Source organism: Silene latifolia, chromosome 9, assembly GCF_048544455.1.
Source record: "Silene latifolia isolate original U9 population chromosome 9, ASM4854445v1, whole genome shotgun sequence".
NCBI lineage: Eukaryota > Viridiplantae > Streptophyta > Magnoliopsida > Caryophyllales > Caryophyllaceae > Silene > Silene latifolia.
This window is the reverse complement of record NC_133534.1, coordinates 96,443,686-96,467,933: the sequence shown is the minus strand read 5'-3', so window position 1 is coordinate 96,467,933 and position 24,248 is coordinate 96,443,686. Positions and strand designations below refer to the sequence as shown.

General features: G+C 37.4%; 2 protein-coding genes across 2 annotated transcripts; both read left to right on the top strand.

Moving 5' to 3' along the window:
- Positions 1-5,326: 5,326 nt before the first annotated feature.
- LOC141601372 (protein FAR1-RELATED SEQUENCE 5-like) lies at positions 5,327-6,481 on the top strand. The gene is made up of 2 exons (XM_074421649.1): positions 5,327-5,579; positions 5,661-6,481. The coding sequence occupies exons 1-2, from the start codon at positions 5,327-5,329 to the stop codon at positions 6,479-6,481; spliced, it is 1,074 nt and encodes a 357-aa protein (XP_074277750.1).
- A 229-nt stretch (positions 6,482-6,710) lies between these two features.
- On the top strand, positions 6,711-8,103 carry LOC141601371 (protein FAR1-RELATED SEQUENCE 5-like). The gene is made up of 2 exons (XM_074421648.1): positions 6,711-7,667; positions 8,068-8,103. Exons 1-2 carry the CDS (start codon positions 6,711-6,713, stop codon positions 8,101-8,103), a joined length of 993 nt encoding a protein of 330 aa, XP_074277749.1.
- The last annotated feature ends 16,145 nt before the right edge of the window (positions 8,104-24,248 follow it).

Below are 24,248 nucleotides of genomic sequence, written 5' to 3'. Positions count from 1 at the left end.
CCGTGTCCACAGTTTGGCGACTCCGCTGGGGGGTAATACACTTACGTGTTGCCAAGGGTGAAACTTGAACAAGGTTAGGGAATAGTTTATATGAGACGGTTATCGGTTTTCAACACTTGATCTTCTTAGATCGTTTTATTCGGCCTTCCGAGGCCTAACCCAACCCATTCGACTAATCGTCCCGTCTGGACGGTCCAAATTCTTATCTGGGCCTAAGGATGGATAGCGATTGACGTCAACCATACCATGATGCTTACTCATGTTTGTATCAAGGGCTTTCACTACTCGAGGATGTAACAAACCGGATTATAAAACAAAGGAAAAACGTACTATAAAAGGATAATCAGAGTATAACACTGAAAAAAGGGTCAAGGTGGCGGAAACACCTGGCCAATCTGGTTCGCTACTAAACGAAAACCAAACTAATACATTATTCAATGGTTCCCAAAACATAAAGCAAAGTCGTAATTTATTATTAAGCTCGCTTCGCACAATACCCAAGCAAGCATCAACCAGTCAGCAACAATCTGAACAACCCGAGAAGGGGGTCGACAATCAGTCGGGAGTTACTAGATGCTCTCCCAGTCATGTTTACAACAATTGAATGTAACTAATAATCATTAACAACTGACATGTAAAACCAGTAAACATGTGAGACCATCTATACTCATGAAAACCCAATACAGCTTACCATGACTTTATCAATCTTAGACAGATGCAAACATGCAAACCTAGACCATATGCAACCACTAGACCATGTACACTTACAAACAAAGTAGCACACGACCCATATTAACTTAAGGCACAATGCTAGCATCAAAGCATAGCGAATACGGTAACACACAATCTACAGCAACAGAAGGCACAAAGCTAGCAACAAAGCATATCGAACATGGTGACACACAATCCACAGCAACAGAAGGCACAAAGCTAGCAACAAAGCATAGCGAACATGGTGACACACAATCCATGGCAACAGAAGGCATAAAGCTAGCAACAAAGCATAGCGAATAGAGCGAACGCCCGTTAGAGCGTATAACCACTGCCTCTAACTTGCCAGAGCGTATAACCACTGCCTCTAGCTGACGGAGCGTATAACCACTGCCTCCATCGATATGGAGCGTATAACCACTGCCTCCACGGTACTATGTATAGCGTATAACCACTGCCTATATGTCTAAGACCTGGCCAGACTCTTGGTGCAATAACTGTACATCGAACGAGAATCGGGGAACAGAGCGTATAACCACTGCCTCTGCCCAATCCCGAACATAGACTAAATAAATCCCGCATCAACGGGTGGCTTTGGCTCATTCCGTTAGCACATAACCGTAACTACCGTAATCTATTCAAACTAGCCAACAACAAATGCACAGTATAACCGACTGTACTAACATGCGTGAACAACATCACGACTCAACTCATAGGATAGTATAACTGACCATCCTACTTATCATATGAACAAGAGTAACCAAATATATATACAAACACAATGTCATATAGTAACTGAACACAACATAACATGTGAGCAAGTATCAACCATACAATGTAATAGTACTCCAGCTATAACTTTAACATTAACCATTCAATGTTATAGTACCCCAACTATAACTTTAACATTAACCTTACCTCGTAACTCAACGTTAGATTAGCTCACCTATAACATTGACTTCATTAGTCTAATGTTACATTAGCATTAGCTATAACATTGACATGTGACTTAAGTTATAGTAGCTCAGCTATACCACAATTAAACATGATAATAAACAATCAAACACGTACCTATTTACACAAATCAATTATTAAATCACGTAAATTACATCAATTGGCATAAACACAATTAAAGGAAAACAACTAGTTACCTTTTTAGCAATTAATGAAAACCTCCATAAAGAATACGACAAGCAAAGCCTTGTCTCCAACACGTGTCAACATCCCGAAAAGCGACACAAAAATAAAAGCACATACCGAAACCCTTGAAAACGCCATGAAAGGCTATTCTTGTTCTTCACCCATTAAAATAAGAGACCTTAAAGGTAGGTCTAAAGGTCAATACATATAATCTCCATAAAATTATGTGAAGAAGAATATGTTGTAGTGGTAAGAGTAAGGATTGTGGAAATAAAATTTATCAATAAGTTTGGAGGAATGAAAGATATTCAACAATGGAGTCAAACGGAGAAAAGGAACAAAAGAGAGAAAAGGAGGAGAGGACGTGCGGTAAGGAGCGCACACACAAACAAATAAATTGACCTACTTGCTTGCTAGGTTAATTTCTATTTATAAGGATATTAACTAATGGCTTTGGGTCCATTAGCTTATACAACGGATTATCTGATTACAAATCAGATTGGATATGATTAAAACGAAAGGAGAGGTTATAATAGAAAGATAATCAGCAAATTAAAATAGTAAAATCGTGCACGGACATTTTAACCCATCAAAAGTATATCAAAACAGGAAATACTAAAATAGAGAACGAAGACGATAAATATAAATATTTCCAAAATACATTAATAAACTTCAAAATAATTAATTTAATATAATACTTTCATTATAAAATATTATTATAAAATACGGGGTGTTACAATCCAACCCCCTAAAAAGAAGTTTCGTCCTCAAAACTTGAATTTCAAAGATAAGATCAAAAGACGGTAAGAATTACAAGTGATCCATCAACCAAAGTAATCTCGGAATCCTAACCGCTGCGCACTCTGATCCATATCAACACGCTTAAACCAAAGAAAAGATCCTAAATCATCAATGTTATTATTATCTTCACACACTCTACAATCCCAAAAGTTACATCAAACTCATACCATCGAGGTCCATAAAGATCGTTAAGCCAACATCTAGTCCTCATATCTCAAACACTCATCCAACTACCATTAACCATCGTTAAACAACATATATGCCCTCTCAAAATTTGTATGAACTTATTACTATTACTCCAAATCAACATAACCTTTAACAAATACTCCAATTCTAGCTCATCATTCACCATAAGATCCAGCATCGACCAAAACCCCATACAGATAAATCTCTAAACAAAGGACATCTTTCAAATGAGAAAACACTTTCACTCACGAGTGCCATTTGAATAACTTCTACTCTAATATCCTCAAAGCGAGTAGTGCTTACTACCATTCACAACTCTTAAGCTCAAAAACCTTTAATATAAAATCTCGATGGTTCTCGATATATATCTAGTATCCAATGTCATCAATCCCAAACCTCAAAATTCGACTAAACTATCATAATTTTATGCAACCTCAATCTCATGACAAAATCATCAGTCGCACTCGCAAGACTCAATCATTTCCTTTGAACACTTATAACCACGACTTTCCTAAGCACCAAAGCAACCATACATCTTTAGTTAGCTAGTACCTATTGTATCACAACACACTTATCCACCGATAACACAATTCCATCATCGCTCTTAAAATGATATCACCGTACAAATCTTATCACCTGTATCCATATAACAACACAGCTTATAACTTCAATTTGTAGTTACGGTTTATTATCTATGAATATCATCTCAACATCACGAATCCACCACAAGACCGTACAAATCTATGTGCTTCAATTAAACCATCATACTCTTAAGTGAAACATTTTTTACCTCAGATAGAACAAACAAACATCTATGTATCCTCAATGTAATTACATCCTCAAACTTTCAAAGCTCAATATAAGACCTTTAATACTCCTTCTCCATAACTCTATATGTTATCTAAACTCAAACTCGCATCCAACTATGATACTATGTTCTCGACCTCAAGTAACCAAACACCATACTCGAAGATCTAACATTGCTCGCCAAAGGATCCAGGCTTCCACTACGAGATGATCACAAGTAGCTCTAAAGAGATTTCAAACATTTTTAAGTTACCATGAAAGAATAAACAACTTGCAAACCAAAACAAAACATTTCCGTGCAATACCACAAGGCAAAGAACACGTAGCTTTAGAAAGTATAAGCTCAGAGAAAAATCAATGTAAAAGGATAATTATAAAAGTTCAAAGAAGAAGGAAACTGGAGTTGAAATAAAGTACAAATCGAGAGTAATGATAGATGAAACAGATAGAGGACCAAAGATAAAAGAAACCTTTGGTCCGAAGGCTCAAATAGAAGAGGTATGGTTAACACGTTCAAGGATGACAAAGATAGACGACTCCTGTTGGGCTGGAAAACCCTAAAATTTAGGCGTGATCTCCGTTTTTCGTCCTCATTCTTCACAATTATCATATTATTCCAATTAGTTCGTTTGCTCAGGTACGTAATTGGCGTTTTTCGTCCCTAAGTTTCGAATTCGTTGTCATCTTACTCTGTTTGTTCTTCTTTCGTTTCTATAATTTGAATTTCATCTTGCTTTTGTTGTTATTTTCAATTTAATTTTGTGTTTCCTAAAATTCGGTACGTTTTTGTTTTATTTCTAGGTTTTGCTGCTCATTCTTCACAATTGTCATATTATTCCAATTAGTTCCTTTGTTCAGGTACGTAATTGCCGTTTTTCGTCCCTATGTTTCGAATTCGTTGCCATCTTACTCTGTTTGTTCTTCTTTCGTTTCTATGCTTTGAATTTCATCTTGCTTTATTTGTTATTTTCAATTTACTTTTGTGCTTCCTAAAATTTGGTACGTTTTTGTTTGATTTCCAGGTTTTCCTGCTCAAATCTCTGCGTATTCAATCATCATTGTGATGTCTGGTATGTTATTCTTCTTAATTTTCTACTTTCAGCGTATTCTCAAATCTCTGCGTATTCTCTCTTTATTTTGTACTTTCAGCTTTCAATCACATGTTCTTTATTTCGTTCGTATAATTATTTGTACCTCTAAATATTTTCTGTTCATTGACGTTCTTATTTTATACCTTACAGCAAGTGTTTTTTTTGTTTTGCTCAATATGTGATATTGTTTTCTACAACTGGTGATATTGTTTATGTTGATATGTACCATTGTATATTCACCTTTGTGATATTGTTTTTCAACTTCATGTGTGATATTGTTCCAGAATACGTGATATTCTTTTCCTCGATATGTGATATTGTTCAGCCACTTGTGTGATATTGTTCCTGCAACATTCCTTTGTGATATCGTTTTCCATCTTCATGTGTGATATTTTTCCCAAATAACGTGATATTATTTTCCTGGATATGTGATATTGTTCAGCCATTTGTGTGATATTGATTTCGTCCATATCTTGAAGACTTTTTCTTGTTATTTTACATTTTAATTTTCTTGCCAGATCCTACAAGTAATGTAACTTCTTCTTCCTGTAATGATATTCATGTCTCTGCCATTACCTCTAAAGATAGTAATGATATTGTTGATCAAGTCTTTAATTTCTTCTACTGTTCTCATTGAACCACCTGATGCATCTAGCTCTACTCCACATATTGAACAACATTCTCTTCCTTCTCGTGTGCATCAACTACTTTTGGACTCCACACCTGGTGGTAGTGAATTGTGCACAAGGAATGTTGCACCTGAGTTTAAACCTTATATTGGCCAGTTGTTTGGGGCGTTGGAAGAAGTTATTAGTTTTTATGATGTGTATGCAAAAGCATGTGGTTTTGAACCTAGGAAGTCTTCCCAAAAAAGGCCTGTTTCTGGTGATGTGAAGTATAAATTTGTTGTTTGAAACCGTGAAGGTTTTAGAGATCGTAAGAGGAAGGGTACTGTTTTAGATAGTGGAAAGGAGCAGGCAACTCCCAGGCCTTTTGATATCAGGAACACTAAATTAACTAGGATTGGTTGTACTGCTATGATTGAGTTTCGTTATAATGGGGATGGTTATGTTGTTTTTCAGTTTCGTGATTGGCATAATCACTGTCATTGTTCACTTAGAAATCAACAGTTTCAAAAAAAAAAACATAGGCACCTCCATCTTTACCATAAAAAGACAATTATTGATCATTCAAGGGTTAATCAAGGGCCAACAAGGGCATTTAGAAATGTCAAGGAATATGTAGATGGCTATGAGAATGTTGGAGCTCAACTGGTTGATTTTAAGAATTTTGGAAGGGATATTAAATGTTTCGTAGGAGACCGGGATTCTCAACTGTTTGTTAACTATTTTGAGGATAAACGTGATACCACTGAAGGTTTTTACTTTGCTTACGAGGTGGATTCTGGTAAATGCTTGGTTCTTGTGTTTTGGTGTGATGTAGAGTCTCGTAGAAACTATGCTTTGTTTGGTGATTACATCACTTACGATCCAACTTACAGTACAAATAAGTATTGTATGCTTTTTACTCCTTTTACTGGCGTAGACCACCACAAAAGATCAGTTACTTTTGCTTATGCGTTGCTATTTCATGAGGATGAAGATTCGTTCACGTGGGTCTTTCAAAAGTTTCTTGATGCTATGGGACAGCGAGAGCCACACTGTATAATAACTGATCAGTGTGCTGGAATAAAGTTGGGTTTGCGTGCTGTCTTCAAACATCCTAAGCGCAGATATTGCATATAGCATATCATGCAAAAGCTTACTGATAAGGTTGGGCCTGCAATATCGAAAGAGACTGATTTTGTCAGCCGTTTGAATGCTATTGTTTGGGATGCTAAGTTAGAACCTCTTGAATTTGAAGAAAAGTGGTGCCGGTTGGTCAATAAGCATAATCTTGACGGTAATTCCCGGTTGTCAACCATGTTTAGAAAAAAGGAGAAAATGGATCCCAGCTTATTTTCGTGATGTTCCTATGGGTTGTCTATTACGAACAACTCAACGTTCTGAGAGTCAGAATAATTTTTTCAAGTGTTTTGAAAATGCACATGGTACACTTTTTGAATTCTTGATGCGGTATCAAAGCGCCATTGATGTACAGCGCCATACTAAAAAACAACTTGATAGAGACGATGATTGTACTCTTCCACAATTAGCAACTTCTCTTAAGTTGGAAGCTCATGCTTCCAAGGTTTATACAAATGCTGCTTTCGCAGATTTTCAAGTAGAAGCTTCTGCTTCTATTTGTTCCCTTAGTGTTGGTGGCTTCACACCACCTGCAAACGGTGTAGAATTATTTGGTATTGCTGATGCCAGAACGCAGAAGACCTACCAAGTTGTCTACAATTCTCTAAAGAATGACGCTGAATGTTCTTGCAAGTTGTTCAACAGGAAGGGTATTATTTGTAGACACATTATCTGGGTTTACTCTGGAAAACAAGTACACACTTTGCCCGATAAATACATTCTTATGCGGTGGACCAAGAATGCACATAAGATCCCTCTTTATGGTCCACATGGTGAGTTAATTGAGGATTTTGATGCCACTGATTTAAGAAATATGGAAATGTGCAAGTTATGGTCAGAGTTCTACGCGACCATCAGTGTGCTCAAGAATGTGTCTACGAAGGACATCACTGATCTTGTTGACACACATAAACAATTCAGGGTGAAACTCAATCCGCAATTAGAGTCAATGACCAAAGAGCAGGAGTTGGAGATGCTTCTTGGGTGCAGTTCCTCAACCGAGGTGAGGATTCTACCACCTCGTCAGGCAAAGAACAAGGGTAGCGGGAAGATAACGATCTCCAAAAAGCAACAATGCATAGCTAAAGCGGAGAAGCCTAAAAGGCTTTGCCGTAATTGCAAACAAATGGCTCACCATGATAAACGCAACTGTCCTAATGCTTTTGTACCTGATGCCGACAATAAGGTATGTTCACCATGAAAAGTCTGTATGAAACTTTTTATATCTACTGTATGGTCACGAGTCAAAAATAATATCACATGTTATTTTAAATAATATCACATCTTCTACTAAACAGTATCACTATTTGACGATAACAGAATGTGATATTATTTGAGGATAACACAATGTGTCAACACATCTGTCTCAACTTTCTTTTATATTTTCCTGGTAATTTTAGAAACAATACCACACCTTATTAGAAATAATATCACACTTTATACTACACAGTATCACTGTTTGAGGATAACAGAATGTGATATTGTTTGTAATTGTTACGACATAGAAACAATATCACACTTCATTTGAAACAATATCACTCCTTATATAAAGTAATATCACTGTTTCACCTTTTTGTATTTTTCAGGGTAGTTCAGATGAGGATGATGTTGATGATGGTTGATCGGTCGAAGGAGTTTTTGTTGATGGCTCTCATTAATTATAGCAGCAGCAAATAGACGACATTCTTTATGACTAGTATATTAATATAGACCACAACCTTCACTAAAGTATAGATTATAATTTATTTTATATAGAAAATACTCGTACTCGGAGAATATTGGATTATTTTATTTGTCTAAGTTGTCTTGTTTTTGTATTTTGTGATACTGAGAAACAATATCACACCTTACATTTATATATTTCACATCGTACTCTAAACAGTATCACTACATCAGAACTACTATATATGCCTTTTGCTTTAAGATTTTCACATCTTGTGTTTTGTGTGTTGTCAAAATATGGCAGTTCATAATATGCTTCTGCAGTTTTCTAACACAATATCAACCTGTGTACACAACAATATCACAACATTGTAAAAACAATATCAACGTAAGATTTAAAATTTCATATTCATAGTGTGATATTGTTTAATAATCTGTGTGATATTGTTTATCAAACTGTGTGATACTGAGAAGCAATATCAACCTGTGTACACAACAATATCACAACATTATAAAAACAATATCAACGTGAGATTTAACAATCCATATCCATAGTGATTTTTTTATGTAAACAGTGTGGTATTGTTTAGCCCTGTGTGATATTGAGAAGCAATATCACAGCAATTATTACACAATATCACACCAAACGTTAAATAATATCACACTTTAGCAAGAGTTAGATGACATCCAAAATAGCCATCACTACTTTACCATTATAAAAAGTTACCATTAAATTCCTTTTTGTACTAACATTACATACCATTTAGTTTAATTCAAACTTTGTTCTAACAAATATAGTAGTCCTAATTCCTTCCTCTACCTCTACCGCGGTTCTTAGGATTTGCAACGGTCTTAATCCTACCACGTTTGTATGTTATTGCGGGCTCGTTCCTACGATCTTCACCATCTTTTCCGGAATCAGCTCCTTTGTAAAGCAAATCTATACTAACAGTCAGTTATTATTTCTGGACACCTTTGTACTAATTACTTTCTATCTTTTTGTATATACAATTGTAAATGGTTTTTACCTTTTCCTAGGAGATTGCCGAAGAATTGGCAATTCTGTGTTAATAATCGGTTTCTTAGTACAATCCTCCTTTGCTGTTTCCGGAACATCTTCTTTATTTGTCTCCTCCACAACAACATCAACATTCTCTTTTGGTTGAACTTCTGCCATTGGTACTTCCTCTTTCTGCTTCCCTTTCACCTTTTCGTTGTTCTTCCTCTTTTGCTTCAATGTCTTCCTTATTTCGTCCTTCCCATCTGAAAATTCTTTTACTTTTTCGATCAAAGGTGTTCTGTTCTCATTTATATCAGCTAAAAGTAATGATGCTGCCATTTCTAGCCCCCTATACACTTTTTGGTTCAGGTCGGCTTCAAACATTACACCCTCATATCGAATCATGTACATCATTAAGAAGTTTTTAGACTCAGTATTGTTCATCTCTGTCTTTTGCCAAGGGAAGTTGATGTTGACAACATCAAACGTTATTATATCATCTACTCTTTCCACGTTCTTCTTTGCTAAGTAGTCAATCATGTGCTCCGCCTACAATATTAAGCTTAACCATTAGTGATAATTTCACAAACACAGAAATCCATTATTTCAATGTTAATATACACCAATAATTTAAAGAAATATCAATTAATCATACCACCAAATCTGCAACTTTGTGTATTTGTGTTTGCTCCCAGTCGGCGTACTCTGTGTTGTCCAGCACTTCCACTGTCTCGGTTTTGAAATTTATACAAACACAGAAATAATGCTCTTTCCATACCATTGGAATAAAAACCAGATCTGCTTGCAGGTTACAGGGAACTGTGTTTCTTCTAATGAATTCATCCCATTTTTCGAACATCTTTTCTTTAATCAATTCCATGTCTCCAGTTCCTTGGTTTTTATTTCCTGTTTTGAATATATATGTTACAAGTCCTATTTTTGTTTTAAAGAGTTATTATATTTAATCAAACTAAATGGACAGCTTACCTTGTGTCGAATCCCAAAAAACATCAAACTTGTTTCACATTTTTCTGTGTGCTCAATATGGTTCAGAATTAGGGACCAACATTCAATCACATTGCTACTGACGTGCTCATTTGGAAGCAACGACAATATATCGTTTATGACAAGATATTGATCATTACTGAATTTGGCAACCACCTCACTGCTCCAAACATTAACACAAACCAAATTAAAATAGTGCAGACAATACACACTTCTCTAAAAACAATATCACACCCCTTAAGAAATAGTATCACAAAAAATAGCAGTTCTGACAAAAAAATAAAATAGTGCAAACAATATCACACTTCTTTAAAAACAATATCACACCCCTTAAGAAACAGTATCACAAAAAATAGCAGTTCTGACAAAAAAATAAAACTACCACGAAATTAAAATAGTGCAAACAATATCACACTACTGTAAAAACAATATCACACTCTTTAAGAAACAGTATCACAGAAACATACTCTAATGGGAAACTGTGGTCGTCCAATAGGCAGTAGTCAAGCACTTGTTTCCTTATGGTCAACATCTTTGCACACAGTGATTTGTTAGCCTTCATAAACCTTAAGACGACCTCCACCTTAGAATCTGCCACACCACAGTTGTAAGTGCTCCCAAGGCCATCTGATTTCCCCCTCCTACTGCTTCCCACCATACTGGCAGAACCATCTTCTACCACAACTACAAAAATATTTATTTTTGTTATTTGAATATGTAATTATTATATAAAATGAAAATAAGTCAGTGTTGAAGAAAAATAACCTGTTTTTTTGGATACAGGAGTTTGAACATTCTTTTTCCCACTTTTCCCTCTCTTTTTTTTGCTTGCTGCTTTCCTTTTTGCTAGTAATTTAGGTAACAATGTCCCTTTGATTGCATTAAGGTTTGTAACCTTCCTCAGGACCTCATTCCTACGTTTATTTAAATCACTCAACACAAGTGTTGCTGCAATCTCGCCCCTATACAACTGCCTCTTATTTTCATCATTCAGTTCACATTTAAAATCCTCACCCACAAAAAACATCATGTGGAACATCATGAATAATCCACAATCCAGGTTCAACTCTTTTGTTTGCCAATCAAAGGCGACATTTGTCAGCACATAGTCCTGTACTTTTGCCCCACTTTCATAACCTTTACTGTTGAGGTAGTGACCGTAAACAGCCCCCTGTTTATGTTTATAATAAATAACTATCAAATTTCAATCTTAGCTAACAAAAGCATTATATCATTAGTTCTTATTTTTAAATATACTACTTACAGTTAAATGAGCAAGGTTTACATGCTCCTCGTCCGCGAAATCATCATATTCTTGGTTGTCCAAATAGAACATTTTTTCCCTCTTGAAGTCAATACAGACGCAAATGTAGTGGTCATGATATAGAAAAGGTATGAACACCTATAGTTATATTTTATAGAAAATAACAACTGTCATTCACACACCATAGCATACAATATCACAAGTAATGAGTGACAATTTCACAGAATATAAAATACAATACCACAACTAAAATAGTTACCTGATTTAAGAAACAATATCAATACTTACTTCTGACAATATCAGATAATTAATTTAACAGTATCAGAACTAAAAGTACTTTTAAATTCTTACCATATCTGAATTCAAATTCAGTGGCTGTTTATACTGATTTGACCACATATCCCATGTCCTCCATACGTCTTCCTTTAGTCTTGTTAGTTCATCAACATCTTCTTCATCTACAAGTAGGATTTTCTCCATACCACCCTGTTCGTTTATAAGAGAATTTATTAGTCGTATTGACACATTTTTTACACGTAATTTAAAACACAAGGAATACATGAAGTTTATGTTTTCCATACCGAGTAGGCAAGGCTATAGAAAATCCTTGTCGGTCCGTTGTTGTCTTTCTGCGCCATTTGGAACTGATTGAGCAATATTGCCCATGCCTCAATAACCACTGCTTCTATTTTAGTGTCAGGCAACAAAACCTCAATATCGCTCTTTGGTATGGAATGGTAAATACCAAAGTCACAGACAATCTCTCTCTACCATTTTCCAAAAAAAGTAGCATATTAGTTTTTTAATTAATATTATGTAGTAGATTAATTAATGTCTTACATTGAAAAAATAAACTTACGTCTTCTTAATCGCATGATCTGTAAGGAAGCAATAATCCATGACTTCCTTCCGACGCTTCAAGACAGTCTCAAATAAATGGTCCTGTCTGAACATGATATCTGAGACAAGTTGAGCATCCTTGTCTGGCAAACCACAGTCCATAGTACACCCCAAATTATGAGGTACCATATCTGCCGATTCCGGTATTTTGTTCGTGCTGTCTGCGTGCAACAAATAGTCATTAATGCTCCACGTTCTCGCTGTTTCCAACTGAACATTTGGAACAACCTCCTTCATATGAGACCCCACACTTTTATCATCATTCTTCTCCCCAGCCTCTTTTCCATTGCCTTCTGTGCATGGGTTCTTAGTATTCAGGTCCTCAACAGTTGGTACATTGTTAACATTTTTCTCAACATCTTTTCCAACTCCCTCCTCAACATTTGTTACGTTCTCAACATTTGTTGTATCCTCATCCCTTTTTCCAGCCTCCTCATTCATTTCCTGAACCTCTTTTCAATGCCCTCATTTGGTTTATCTGTGTTAACCTCCTCAACAGTCTTGGTCCCTCCTAAACCAACATTGATTACACGTTCATCAAGCTGTGTCAACACATCTGTCTCCTCAATTATTTTTTTCACTCTCTTTTTCAACGCCTTCTTGATTAAGTGTATCAGGATTCAACTCTTCATTGAATTCCGCTGCAACGGCAATTCCTACTCCTACACCAATATTGGATATTACATCATTCAATTTTGAATTCATTTCATTATCCAGCCCATCATCTTGGTCTTCATCATCACCACTCTCGAAGTTAGTAACATCATAAATATCATCATCTTGTTGTTTGTCATCACATACCAAGTCATCATCACTGTTTTGAAGATCTCTATCAGTACATCCACCATATTTTTTGATCAATTCCTTGTATTGCACTTTCAACATTTAAGTCCAAACATCAAATGATGGCAGCCCTTCTTTTGCTTTCTTCATTTCATATGACCTCGCTATCAATATGTCCATCAAGTTATGATATCCAACATCTTTTATGAAAGGCAGCGTTTGAGTCTCTATTGTACTGTTTTCAGGATTCTCAACCTCTTCTTCAGAAGCAGCATGTTCTTTAGGATCAACATCTTCCGCACCATCTACCTTCACACCAGATTGTGTAGATGTAGTTTCTTCACCCATTGAACTTTTTGCTTTCATAGTGATCAGTTTTCTCATGTTATGTACATACCTACCTATGAACAATTCATTGTCCCTGTTCATACGTAGATAAATTTCATGAGCACGCTGCCAAATTATAAAATAAATATATTAAACACTAAAATAGACTCTTTGATAATAAGAAGATATGACACAATAATAAGGTTATTCAATATCAATTTCATAACAATATCACAGCCTACTAAAAATAATATCACAATAGTGCAAAAACAATATCATAACAATTTTTAAATCAATATCACAACAATCTGTTATTCAATATCATTTGCTTTTATAAACTATATCACAATTATCAATTAACAATATCACAATATCATACATATATCAAACAATATCATATCTAAAATAATTATCAGATAGCAAATGATTTTTATTAATATCAATATCATAATAATATCACAGCAGACTCAAAACAATATCACACTAGTTCAAAAACAATATCACAATAATATTTTAATATCATAGCTAAAATAATTATCAGATAGCAAATGATTTCATTAGTGCTTACATCCATTGCCCTTGCTCTGATTTGTTCATCAGTTTCAACACCACTAGGCAACTTCACCATCATATACCCCTCTTTTGTTTCCACTTCAGCTTCATGATCAGACGCCTTAGTCAGTAATATCTCTGGAGCTGCTGAAGAATATGGTGTTTTAGGGACTTCTTGTTGCTGACAGATGGGGTACTGAATCTTTGATATTGGAGCATTCCCCAAAGATCCTATTTTTTTGTCATCATCCACTCTCTTTGACAATTTTTTATCGTCCCAATGTTGGATGAGTGGTAAAGTGTGTTCCAAAACATCGCCCTTGAAATCGAACCTATGCATATATGCTAGCATAAGAACTATTACGAATCCACTGGCAATTGACTTTCCCCCTTCTTTGAACACCCTAACACTTCTAACCATTTCATCAAATACGTATTCACACCAATCAAATTGGCTTATCCTTGTCACATGCTCACCAGCCTTTACCAGTTTCAAGTCCAGAGATATATTTTAAGACGGTGCTAGGAAAATAGACATGCTGTAAATTACAAACATTCTTTTAAATTCATCTCCAGCATCATTACATTCCATCAGTCTTTCATGAACATCCTTGACCATAATTGGAGCCGAAGTACTCTCCAATCCAAACTTTGCCCTCCATGCATTTTTCAGCTTTCTGTCTGTCACAGCAGTGGTGTTTCCCATGTGAGCGACGTCCACATTCCGACCTTGTCGAGGAAGTTGAAATATGTCATGCACATCGTCTTTCGTCAACAGAAAATCAATTTTTTTTTTGTTTTGAACATGTTGCTTGTGTGATCAAATGCCTTCAGCAGCAACTTTAGAATTCCATGTGGAATTTTTGTTAGTTTCAACTCTAACAATCCACCAAAGCCAACATTAGAAACAACCTTCTTTTGTTCTTCATTTAAGTTGGCAATCAACTCAACCAATTTGAGTGGCCTACATTTAGTTTGAAATGGTTGCACCTTCTTCTTTTTTATCTGAGGCTACTCTACTTCTGCATCCTGTATCACCAATTCATTATCTTTGTTTCTATCAGTCTTTGATTTCTTTGTTGATGGTTGGCACTTTTTTTTTGTTGACGGCAGGATGCTCTTCAACTTCATCGTGTAACACCATTTCGTCAGCTTCACTTTTATTTTCATTACCATCCTTTGACCTCTTGGTTAGTTGTTGTTCAACCTCATCATTTGTTGATTTCCTCTTTCTTCTGTATGTTTTTTCAGGTTGTTTGGAAGCTTTTGAGTCCATTCTGCTGAATCAATATCACACTTCATTAGAAATAATTTCACACCTTATTCAAAACAACATCACTATTGTATGTCACTGGTAAGAAGTATTTTTAAAGGAGTATACACTTTCGTATTTCTGTAAACACTATCAATAATATAACTACACAAAATTCATGAATATTGAGTACCACTAATATTCATATTCAATATAAGACCATACAAATAACAGTATTACAAGTTTTTCTTTCTTATTGCCAACACATATATCAACGTTACTCATTGTACTGAACAGAAACTTTCAATTCATGGACCTCATTGTCAAAACAAATTCAATTCAGTGATATGAAACTGTAGTTGTTCACATTTAATCAAACCTTTAACCTTCATTTTCGCGATTCAAACAATTTGCAACCGCTATTTTGACAAATACACAATTTTGAACTTTCAATTTCACAATCGAATAGTGTTCAAACGAACAATTAAACGGTTTAATATATTAAACAGTTTTTAACCAGTTTTAACCCTAATTTTTCACAAATGAACAATGTTGAACTTTGAATATGACAATCGAACAGTGTTTAAACATAAATTTCTTCATTGAATAGGTTAAAACCTATTTTTAATTGATTAAAACAATACGAAATACTAATTTTGCACTTCGAACAATGTCGAACCCTAATTTTCGCAGTCGCACAATATTCAACCCAAATTTAGCAGATTTAAAGAGGAAAATATGTAATTTCAATCATGAATGAAAAAACATTCAATTAACAACTACGAAGTTGTACAATTATATGAAAATTATTGGAAATTAACGAAGTTTATCAATAATTTTGATACTTAAACTAACAAACACTCGATTTTAACAATGATTACACTAAAATTCAAGTACTCGAGAGAATTACGACAGAAGTTGTACCTGATTTCCAGTCAAAATGCAATTGAATTGAACAATGATTAGTATTTCTTCGTAAATTGTTGTTGATTCGCTTTAATAATCGAGAGTTTTTGTGGTTTTTTCGGTTTTTAGAGAGAGAAAGTGAGTAGTCGAAAAAACTGACGCGCGGTTATGAATTTCAAAAGGCGTGCTTGTTTGTTTTTGTTACTTATTTTTTAAGTGATATTGTTTAGTTTATTGCGCGATATTGTACCCGTTACTCAATCCTCAAATATTTAGGGGTTCTCACCGGATCCCGACTAATATATATATATATATATATATATATATATATATATATATATATATATATATATATATATATATATATATATATATATATATATATATATATATATACTACCTTACGAGGATAATTGCTAAGAACCATAAAACATGCACATATCAATTGTATCTAATGTAGTTATGGAAATCCTGCGATATAATTAACAAGTCTTTTCGATAATAAATAAGTTAGGCTTGCTTGTGAAAGCAATAAAAGAAACCTTTGTGTCACATCTATTCCCACAAAATATCATTTATAAGTCAACCATGGACCCAAGCATAATTAACAAGTCAACCCAAACATGCCACTAACCTTCAATAACCATTATAAGTATCAAAATACGCAAAAATAGAAACATTCAAACAATTTGATTTTCGAAAAGTTTCTGTAACAGTGCCACTCGATCGAGTGGGTTAGGCACTCGGTCGAGCTAGCCCTACTCGATCGGGTATCTTAGATACTCGATCGAGTAGCCCGAAATCAGATCACTCTCAATCTGCCACAACTGCAGCTACTCGATCAAGTGAGGGGCACTCGGTCGAGTGGCCACAGGTCAAATGCTACTCCACTCCTTTCCTAACACAACCACAATATATATATATATATATATATATGAATGGGATCATGTGAGGATACACTATCTTTTTGAGGACTCAGGGTTGCGTTACAATATCAGAGGTTCTTCAACACAATATCACATGTTATTCGATAAAATATCACACAAAAAAACACCTGTGCAAAAAAAAATTATAATTTTTTAAAAAAAAACAAAAAAAAAAATATCACCAAGGCCTGATTTTTCGTGATATTTTATTGAAGAACCTGTGATATTATATTCACAAATCCTCAATCCTTAAGTATTTAGGAGTTCTCACCGGATCTTGACTATATATATATATATATATATATATATATATATATATATATATATATATATATATATATACGGGTCGCATAACCGCGAGTCGGAGTGGTAACCCGACAAGAAATCCTGCAAACAAGTCTAGGAAAAGCAAGTATGGCCTTATGTCCACCAATACAAACCGAACATAACAAGTACGAAATGAAAAAGTTCCAACCAAATCAAACTAACATCCGATACAACTACGAACAAGATAAGAAAAGGAGTATCACTCCTGCTGCTGCTGCTCATCCATGACATAATCCTCACCTCCACCACCACCTGACGTGCCAGCTCCTGAAGTCCCAAGTCTCGCATCATCCCCTGCTCCAACCTCTAGACTCACGTACCATGGGGTCAAACCGCCTTAAGAATAAGACTGAGGTGCTCCCCATGTGGACGCATCCACCCCGTAAGAGTGGAAAACCCCGTTGTAGTCCCTAACTCTCCTCCACCAAACTGGATGCGGTCCCGAGGTCCCAATACCCTGAGCATATGCCATCTCGTGCATGTTCTGGAGCGTCAAGGTAGAGGACACTCTCTCTTCCAGGTAGCTATCATGCGTCGCCGGGGTATCAAGGTAAGGGTAATAAGGAAACGGGTGCTGTGGTGGTGATGCGGCTGTGGCTGGGTCTCAGTCATCCTCTCTCTCACGCGGCGTGGTCTCCTCCCTATCCTGGGTCTGTCCTCCGCAGCTCTCACATTCTCCCCCTTCCTCGGCTCGGGCATAACCCGAAGGATCGTATCATCGATGAGGTACGTCTGTCTCGCCGGAGGTGCATCCTCATCAGAATCGGCAGCTATCACTACCGCATCCAATGGCTCAGTCGGTGGGAGGTGCTCAGGAGCCGGTATCCTCATCCAGCTCATGCCCCACACCCTCTATGCTAGGCTACCATCCGCCAAGGTTCTCAACCATTTCAGGTCGAGGAAATAATCTCTGTCCATGGTAGGTACTGGGATGGCTAAGGGAACGTACTCGGAGGAAGGCTCAAAAGAAGCTAGCATTTCGGCTAGCCGAGTGGCGATAGCACCACAACTCAGGAATCTAATACTAGAGGAGGCCATCAAAGCAAGGCTAGCACAAACTATTGCAGGAACATTAAAGGTCACTTTTTCAGTCCGTTCAGGGTTAAGGTAAGCTATCAGAAGCAACAACTCGTGGGAGTTAACTTACTCATATCAGACCTCTCGTAAAGGAGACACGACATAACACGAAGAAAGACCCTCAAGGTAACATGCTGCACATCATTAATCAGCATGTTGCTAGCAGTGGGAGCTAATTTCCCAGTGATACAGGGCATAAGGTTGCAAACTCCACACTTAGACGGTATGTCACGAAGGGATCCCTTGGGTGGTTTAGCTAAGCCAAGGTGAGAGGCAAAAGGTCCATGGTCGACACGAAATTGGTGTTCATAAGACGGAACTGTACGGCCTGCTCAGCCGGCTCGTATTTAAAGGAGCTCATAAACTCCAAGGTCAGAAAAGTATAAGAATGCTTCCGCAAACGGTATAGCCCAGTGAACCCCAAAGTCTCAAAGATATGATGGACATCCGTCTCAATACCCAGGTCCTCTAAAAGGGTCGTGTCCACACAACGAGTCAGTCTCATCATACGGGATTGTAAGGCCACAAACCTTTCCCGTTGTGTAAAGTATACAAAGACCACATAAGGATACTCTGGTACAGCTGGTACCAATGGTCCACTACCCTCCCCAACTTCGGGTTGGGAAGCCCTACCCCTCTTACTTTGTCGGGTCCCCAAGTTTAGTCTCGGCATCTGTTTCAACATATTACTTAAGTACACCAATGCATATGCACCAAAACATGCTAGTTACTCAAATTAAGCCATAAAAGAATCATCTAAGTACACATTATCACCAACAATTCCCAAATCACAAGTAAAATTTCAAATTCTTATAGCTCAGACGGCCTTTACAGCTGTGAAAATTTTATTAAGATTAACATGAATTAACTCAACTACCACAATTTTTCTTTTTTTTGGGACTCATGTATTCAAATTACATCCATGTACCACACAAATTTCCAATCATGTGAAACGAATTTCAATTTGAGGCACTTTTAAGACGGAGTTTTAAGGCAAATTTTGAGGTGAAAATTACAAAAATCAACTTCCCACATGATATATACCACCTACATTACTCAAATTTCATCCTTCAACATGTAAAAGACAACCAAAAATCGATTTAATTTCTCAAACCCTAGAAAATTCGGCCCCAATTATATGCAATTTCTACTTGAGTTTTGTATTATAAGCAACAATAATCATAAAATGGAAGCATCTAGATCATACTACAACAATCACAAGCAAATTTTCTTCCATATAAATCGAAATTTCAGATTTTTCTACCATTCCAATTGTCCCTAATTGATGAAAAGTATTAAAATAGGAAATAAATTCATACCTTAATCAAATAGGAAGTGGAAGAATAAGTAAAAGCAAAGAAAATCACCAAATAAATCACCACAAGCACAAGGATTCAAGAATTTGAGGGAGATATAGAGGTTAGGGTTTGCGAGATGTGAGGAAGAAATAAGAAGAATAAGGAAGAAAAGGGGTTTATGAACCCGTGAAATTTCCGGTACCGTAGCTTACTCGATCGAGTGTCTAGGGTACTCGATCGAGTGCCCTCTACTCGATCGAGTAGGCTCTATTTGATCGAGTGTTCGCTGGAAATTCCTACATCCTCGGCGTCATAGCTTCCTAACTAGATTGAATGAGGTCTACTCGGTCTAGTAAGCACTCACACTCAGTCAAGTAAGGTTGGGTACATGGTCGGAACGTACGAGTTTACTGAAGATTCTTGCAAAACAACATCACGTGTCGATTCCAAACCGAGTTCGGAAATCGTCACCGGTTATCATATCCATTCACATTATACCATTACTACTCAATTGTAGCACACCGTTATCACCAACTAGGATACATATCATGTTATTCTATAACAAACTCCACACAACATCGTTCACCATGCTGGGGCTCCCATTATACATACACCAGGTTCATTTTATTAGACTCACTACGTTCATTAGGTTCATTTGTTAGAGGTTCCAAAATCGTCGCTTTGATACCACTTTGTAACACCCCCATATACCAAGGAGCCTTAACACGACCTTCCCTAGCATATAAGGGCATCACCATCTCGGTTGCCCGAGGTAAGCAATTATCAAAAGTCGATAAAAGAACAATTACAGTTATGTTACAAGTGTTACATATAAACTAATAAATGGAAGATACAACTCATAAAGTATATACTACTTCTGCCATTACTCGTGAGGACTCATCCCAACCCGGACTCCAGCTAGCATCCAAGATAGCACCTGCTAAGACGGACTGCTCACCATAAGGGATCACGGCAGATACACAAGACAAACAAGACAACCACACAAGGTCAGTAACTAAGGTAAGACACAACAATCAACCGTCACATAATACAAACACAACCAAACGCCCAATGTCACACCCACTCCAATCAATCTCCGCCACCGACTGTCCACTGGACCAGCCCTACCATTAGGGGACCGCAGCCGTACCCACCAAACCCCGCTCATCATACCGAGCGATAACCCTGTCCCATTAATGTGCACATCCCCTCCCGTGGCGGGATTCACGGAGGGCGAAACTTGGGCGTGAAGCCACTCCCGTAAGTGACTCCACTCAGCCGAGGACGCACCTAGAGAACCACAGACAATCAGTCACAAACAGCTGTATCACAACAACAACAACCACACAACGACAACGACAACAACAACAACCACAGCAACGACAACAACAATCAACATTAACAACCGACACTCTAACGACCAACAGAGACTAAGTAGGCGAACCTACCTTTAACCAACAGCAACGATTCCTCGATCAACCATACGACATAAACCAAGCAAGTAATCCCTATACAAAGAGTATACAAGCCTATTACTACCAAAACAACCCTGCAGGGAACAACAAGGACAAATATGATGACGACGACGTACCTATGCATCCCACAACGGCGTTAAGACCGCTACCCGTCTCAAGCAATCAAACCTCAAAGCACTAACATCCTCAAAGGCTCCCATGGAAGGTATTTGGTTAAGGGAAAGGAAGGAGGTGACCCATAGATCTAAAGGAAGGAGGCGGAAATGATTTGCGGTTTTAACAAAACACGATTATAAACCCTCACTAAAAAGACGCTACTCGATCGAGTAGCCCACTTACTCGATCGAGCGGCCCCTACTCGACCGAGTACCTAAGCTACTCGATCGAGTAGCCTCTACTCTATCGAGTACCACTCACTTCTAAAGGCAATCAAGGCACAAGGTAACTCCGGCACGCATCACTAAGGGCTATTGCCTGCCCCCAAAGGTCGGTCAATGTTGGTCAACGGGTCCCTAAACGGACGGGTATTACATCGAATCTAAGAGGATTTGGAATAGGAGTATTGCTCATTTCTCCTGTAGGTGAGCATACGCCACTCTCTGTCAAACTCGACTTTGAGGTTACAAATAATGCAGCAGAATATAAAGCTTGTTTCATTGGGCTGCAAGCAGCAGTAAGTTTAGGCATCAAAAATATGTGAGTTCGCGGAGACTCATCCTTGATCATCAACCAAATTACTGGATCTTGGAAAATTCGAAGTGAAAGTCTAGCACCCTATCAGGCTAGGATAGATCAAGTTGCCCAATTCTTCGATCAAGTCACTTATCTCCACCTACCTCGAGAAGAAAATCAGTTTGCAGACGCTCTTGAAAACTTGCATCTCTGATTAACATGCTAGACGACATGGTAGAAATGCCTTTCTGCATCGAACGACGAGCAGAACCAGCCTATGTGCACCAAATTACAGATGAGGACGAAAACCCAGGGCAACCTTGGTTTCAAGCCATTCTAAACTTCAAGCTCAATGGTACATATCCACCAGATATAGATAAGAGAGGACAACGTGCCATACGCCTACTAGCCTCTCAATACCTCCTCATGAAGGGAGAGTTGTACAAGAGAACACCTCTTGGTGTAGTCTTACGTTGCCTTGATCATTCACAGCACAAAAAGTGATGGAAGAAGTTCATGATGGGGAATGCGGCCCTCACATGAGTGGACCAATGATGGCAAAGAAAATAACGTGTCTGGGATATTACTGGACCACGATGGAATCAGATTGCATCAAATATGTCAAACGTTGCCACAACTGCCAAATCTTCGGGAATGTGCAACATGTCCCTCCTTCACTACTCTACACCATGACATCCTCTTGGCCATTTTCTGCTTGGGGAATCGATATAATCGGGAAGATCACTCCAGCCGGAACAGGAGGCCACTGTTTCATTTTGGTAGCTATGGACTATTTTACTAAATGGGTCGAAGCGGCATCTTACACTAGTCTCACAGCCAAGAATGTGGCAAAGTTCATACAAACCAATATCATCTGTCGATATGGTTGTCCACACGAGATCATCAGTGACAATGGGTCACATTTCCAGGCTGAGACTGATCAATTTCTAGCCAAGTACAAGATCAAACACCACCATTCCTCGCCATGCAGACCTCAAACTAATGGCGTTGTAGAGGCAGCTAACAAGAATGTCATCACTATCCTCAAGAAAATGATCGATAATTATGGCGATTGGCCCAGCAAGATACCATTCGTATTATAGGGTTATCGCACATCAGTTAGGACACCCACTGGGGCTACTCCTTTCTACTTGACATATGGCATGAAAGTTGTACAACCAGTTGAACTAGAAATCCCATCCCTACGCATTCTGCTCGAAAGTCAAATTCCAGAAGCTGATTGGAAGAGAGATAGATATGAAGAACTCATCCTCTTGGATGAACGAAGATTGCGCGCATTACATAATTTGCAAACATTTCAGGCACGTATCAAACGAGCCTTCAATAAATGGGTTAAGCCCAGAAAAATCAAAGAAGGAGACTTAGTCCTCAAATCACTTAGAGCTCTTCTACCTGTCGATCCACGAGGAAAGTTTAACCCCAACTGGGCCGGACCATTCTTAGTCAAGTCCATACTCTCGGGGGGTGCGGTTAGGATCACAGACCTAGACGGAAATGAATTTGCTAATCCAACTAACCTCGACCAACTGAAACGATATTATACTTAGTGTAGGACAAGACACGTGCCTCGCGTAACACCTACATATTGCTCATGCAACACGAAATACAAATGGCCTATGGCCCGCTGAAATAAAGCTTATGTCACCTTGCTCTTGCATTTTGATAACTCGCCATCCTCATATCATCAAATAAATTGAGTTGTATTTTAGGAATAAGTAAAGCTCATGCTTATTTTCTAGTTCACTACAAGCTCGTGTTTATAAGAAATATTCTTTTACATTTACTCGAACTACGCGCAAGGGTTTGATTTTATTTTTTTAATGAATACGCAGGCAACCTTTCACAGGATACAACCCATTATTTTAAATGTAAATAGAAGGACATTTTTATTTGCATTTGAAATTCGACAAGATCAATAAAAGAAAAATCACAATAGTTTCATAACTAATTACTCTTTTATTCATTTCTTCCATAAATAACAATAATATGCCACATAATATAAAATGCTGAAAATAAATGCTAGGCCAGGATTCTAAAAACTCCGCCATTTATTACAAATAATAATAATAATAAATAATACTACGACTTAGGATACTCTTCCATCTTTCCTTTGCCTTTGTCATTTTTATCATACTTCTTGTCTCGACCACGGGCCGGGCGCTCTTATGTTATCTCTGACCTAATCACCAAAGGTCTCTCCCGCGGTCTAGCCTTACCATTTCAATCTACCACCATCTCTGCGCAGGAGCGGTCTTCGGTTTCTTCGACGGATGAACGACTCGGAATACGGCCCCTTCCTCCCCCTCATTCAAATACTTCT

Bases quoted from the DNA above. Each gene is read 5' to 3' on its own strand.
- LOC141601371 (XM_074421648.1), top strand. From the start codon at position 6,711: ATGGGTTGTCTATTACGAACAACTCAACGTTCTGAGAGTCAGAATAAT. The intron at 7,668-8,067 runs GTATGTTCACCA...TGTATTTTTCAG, and splicing joins TACCTGATGCCGACAATAAG to GGTAGTTCAGATGAGGATGA.
- LOC141601372 (XM_074421649.1), top strand. From the start codon at position 5,327: ATGATATTGTTGATCAAGTCTTTAATTTCTTCTACTGTTCTCATTGAA. The intron at 5,580-5,660 runs GTTTTGAACCTA...GAAACCGTGAAG, and splicing joins TGTGTATGCAAAAGCATGTG to GTTTTAGAGATCGTAAGAGG.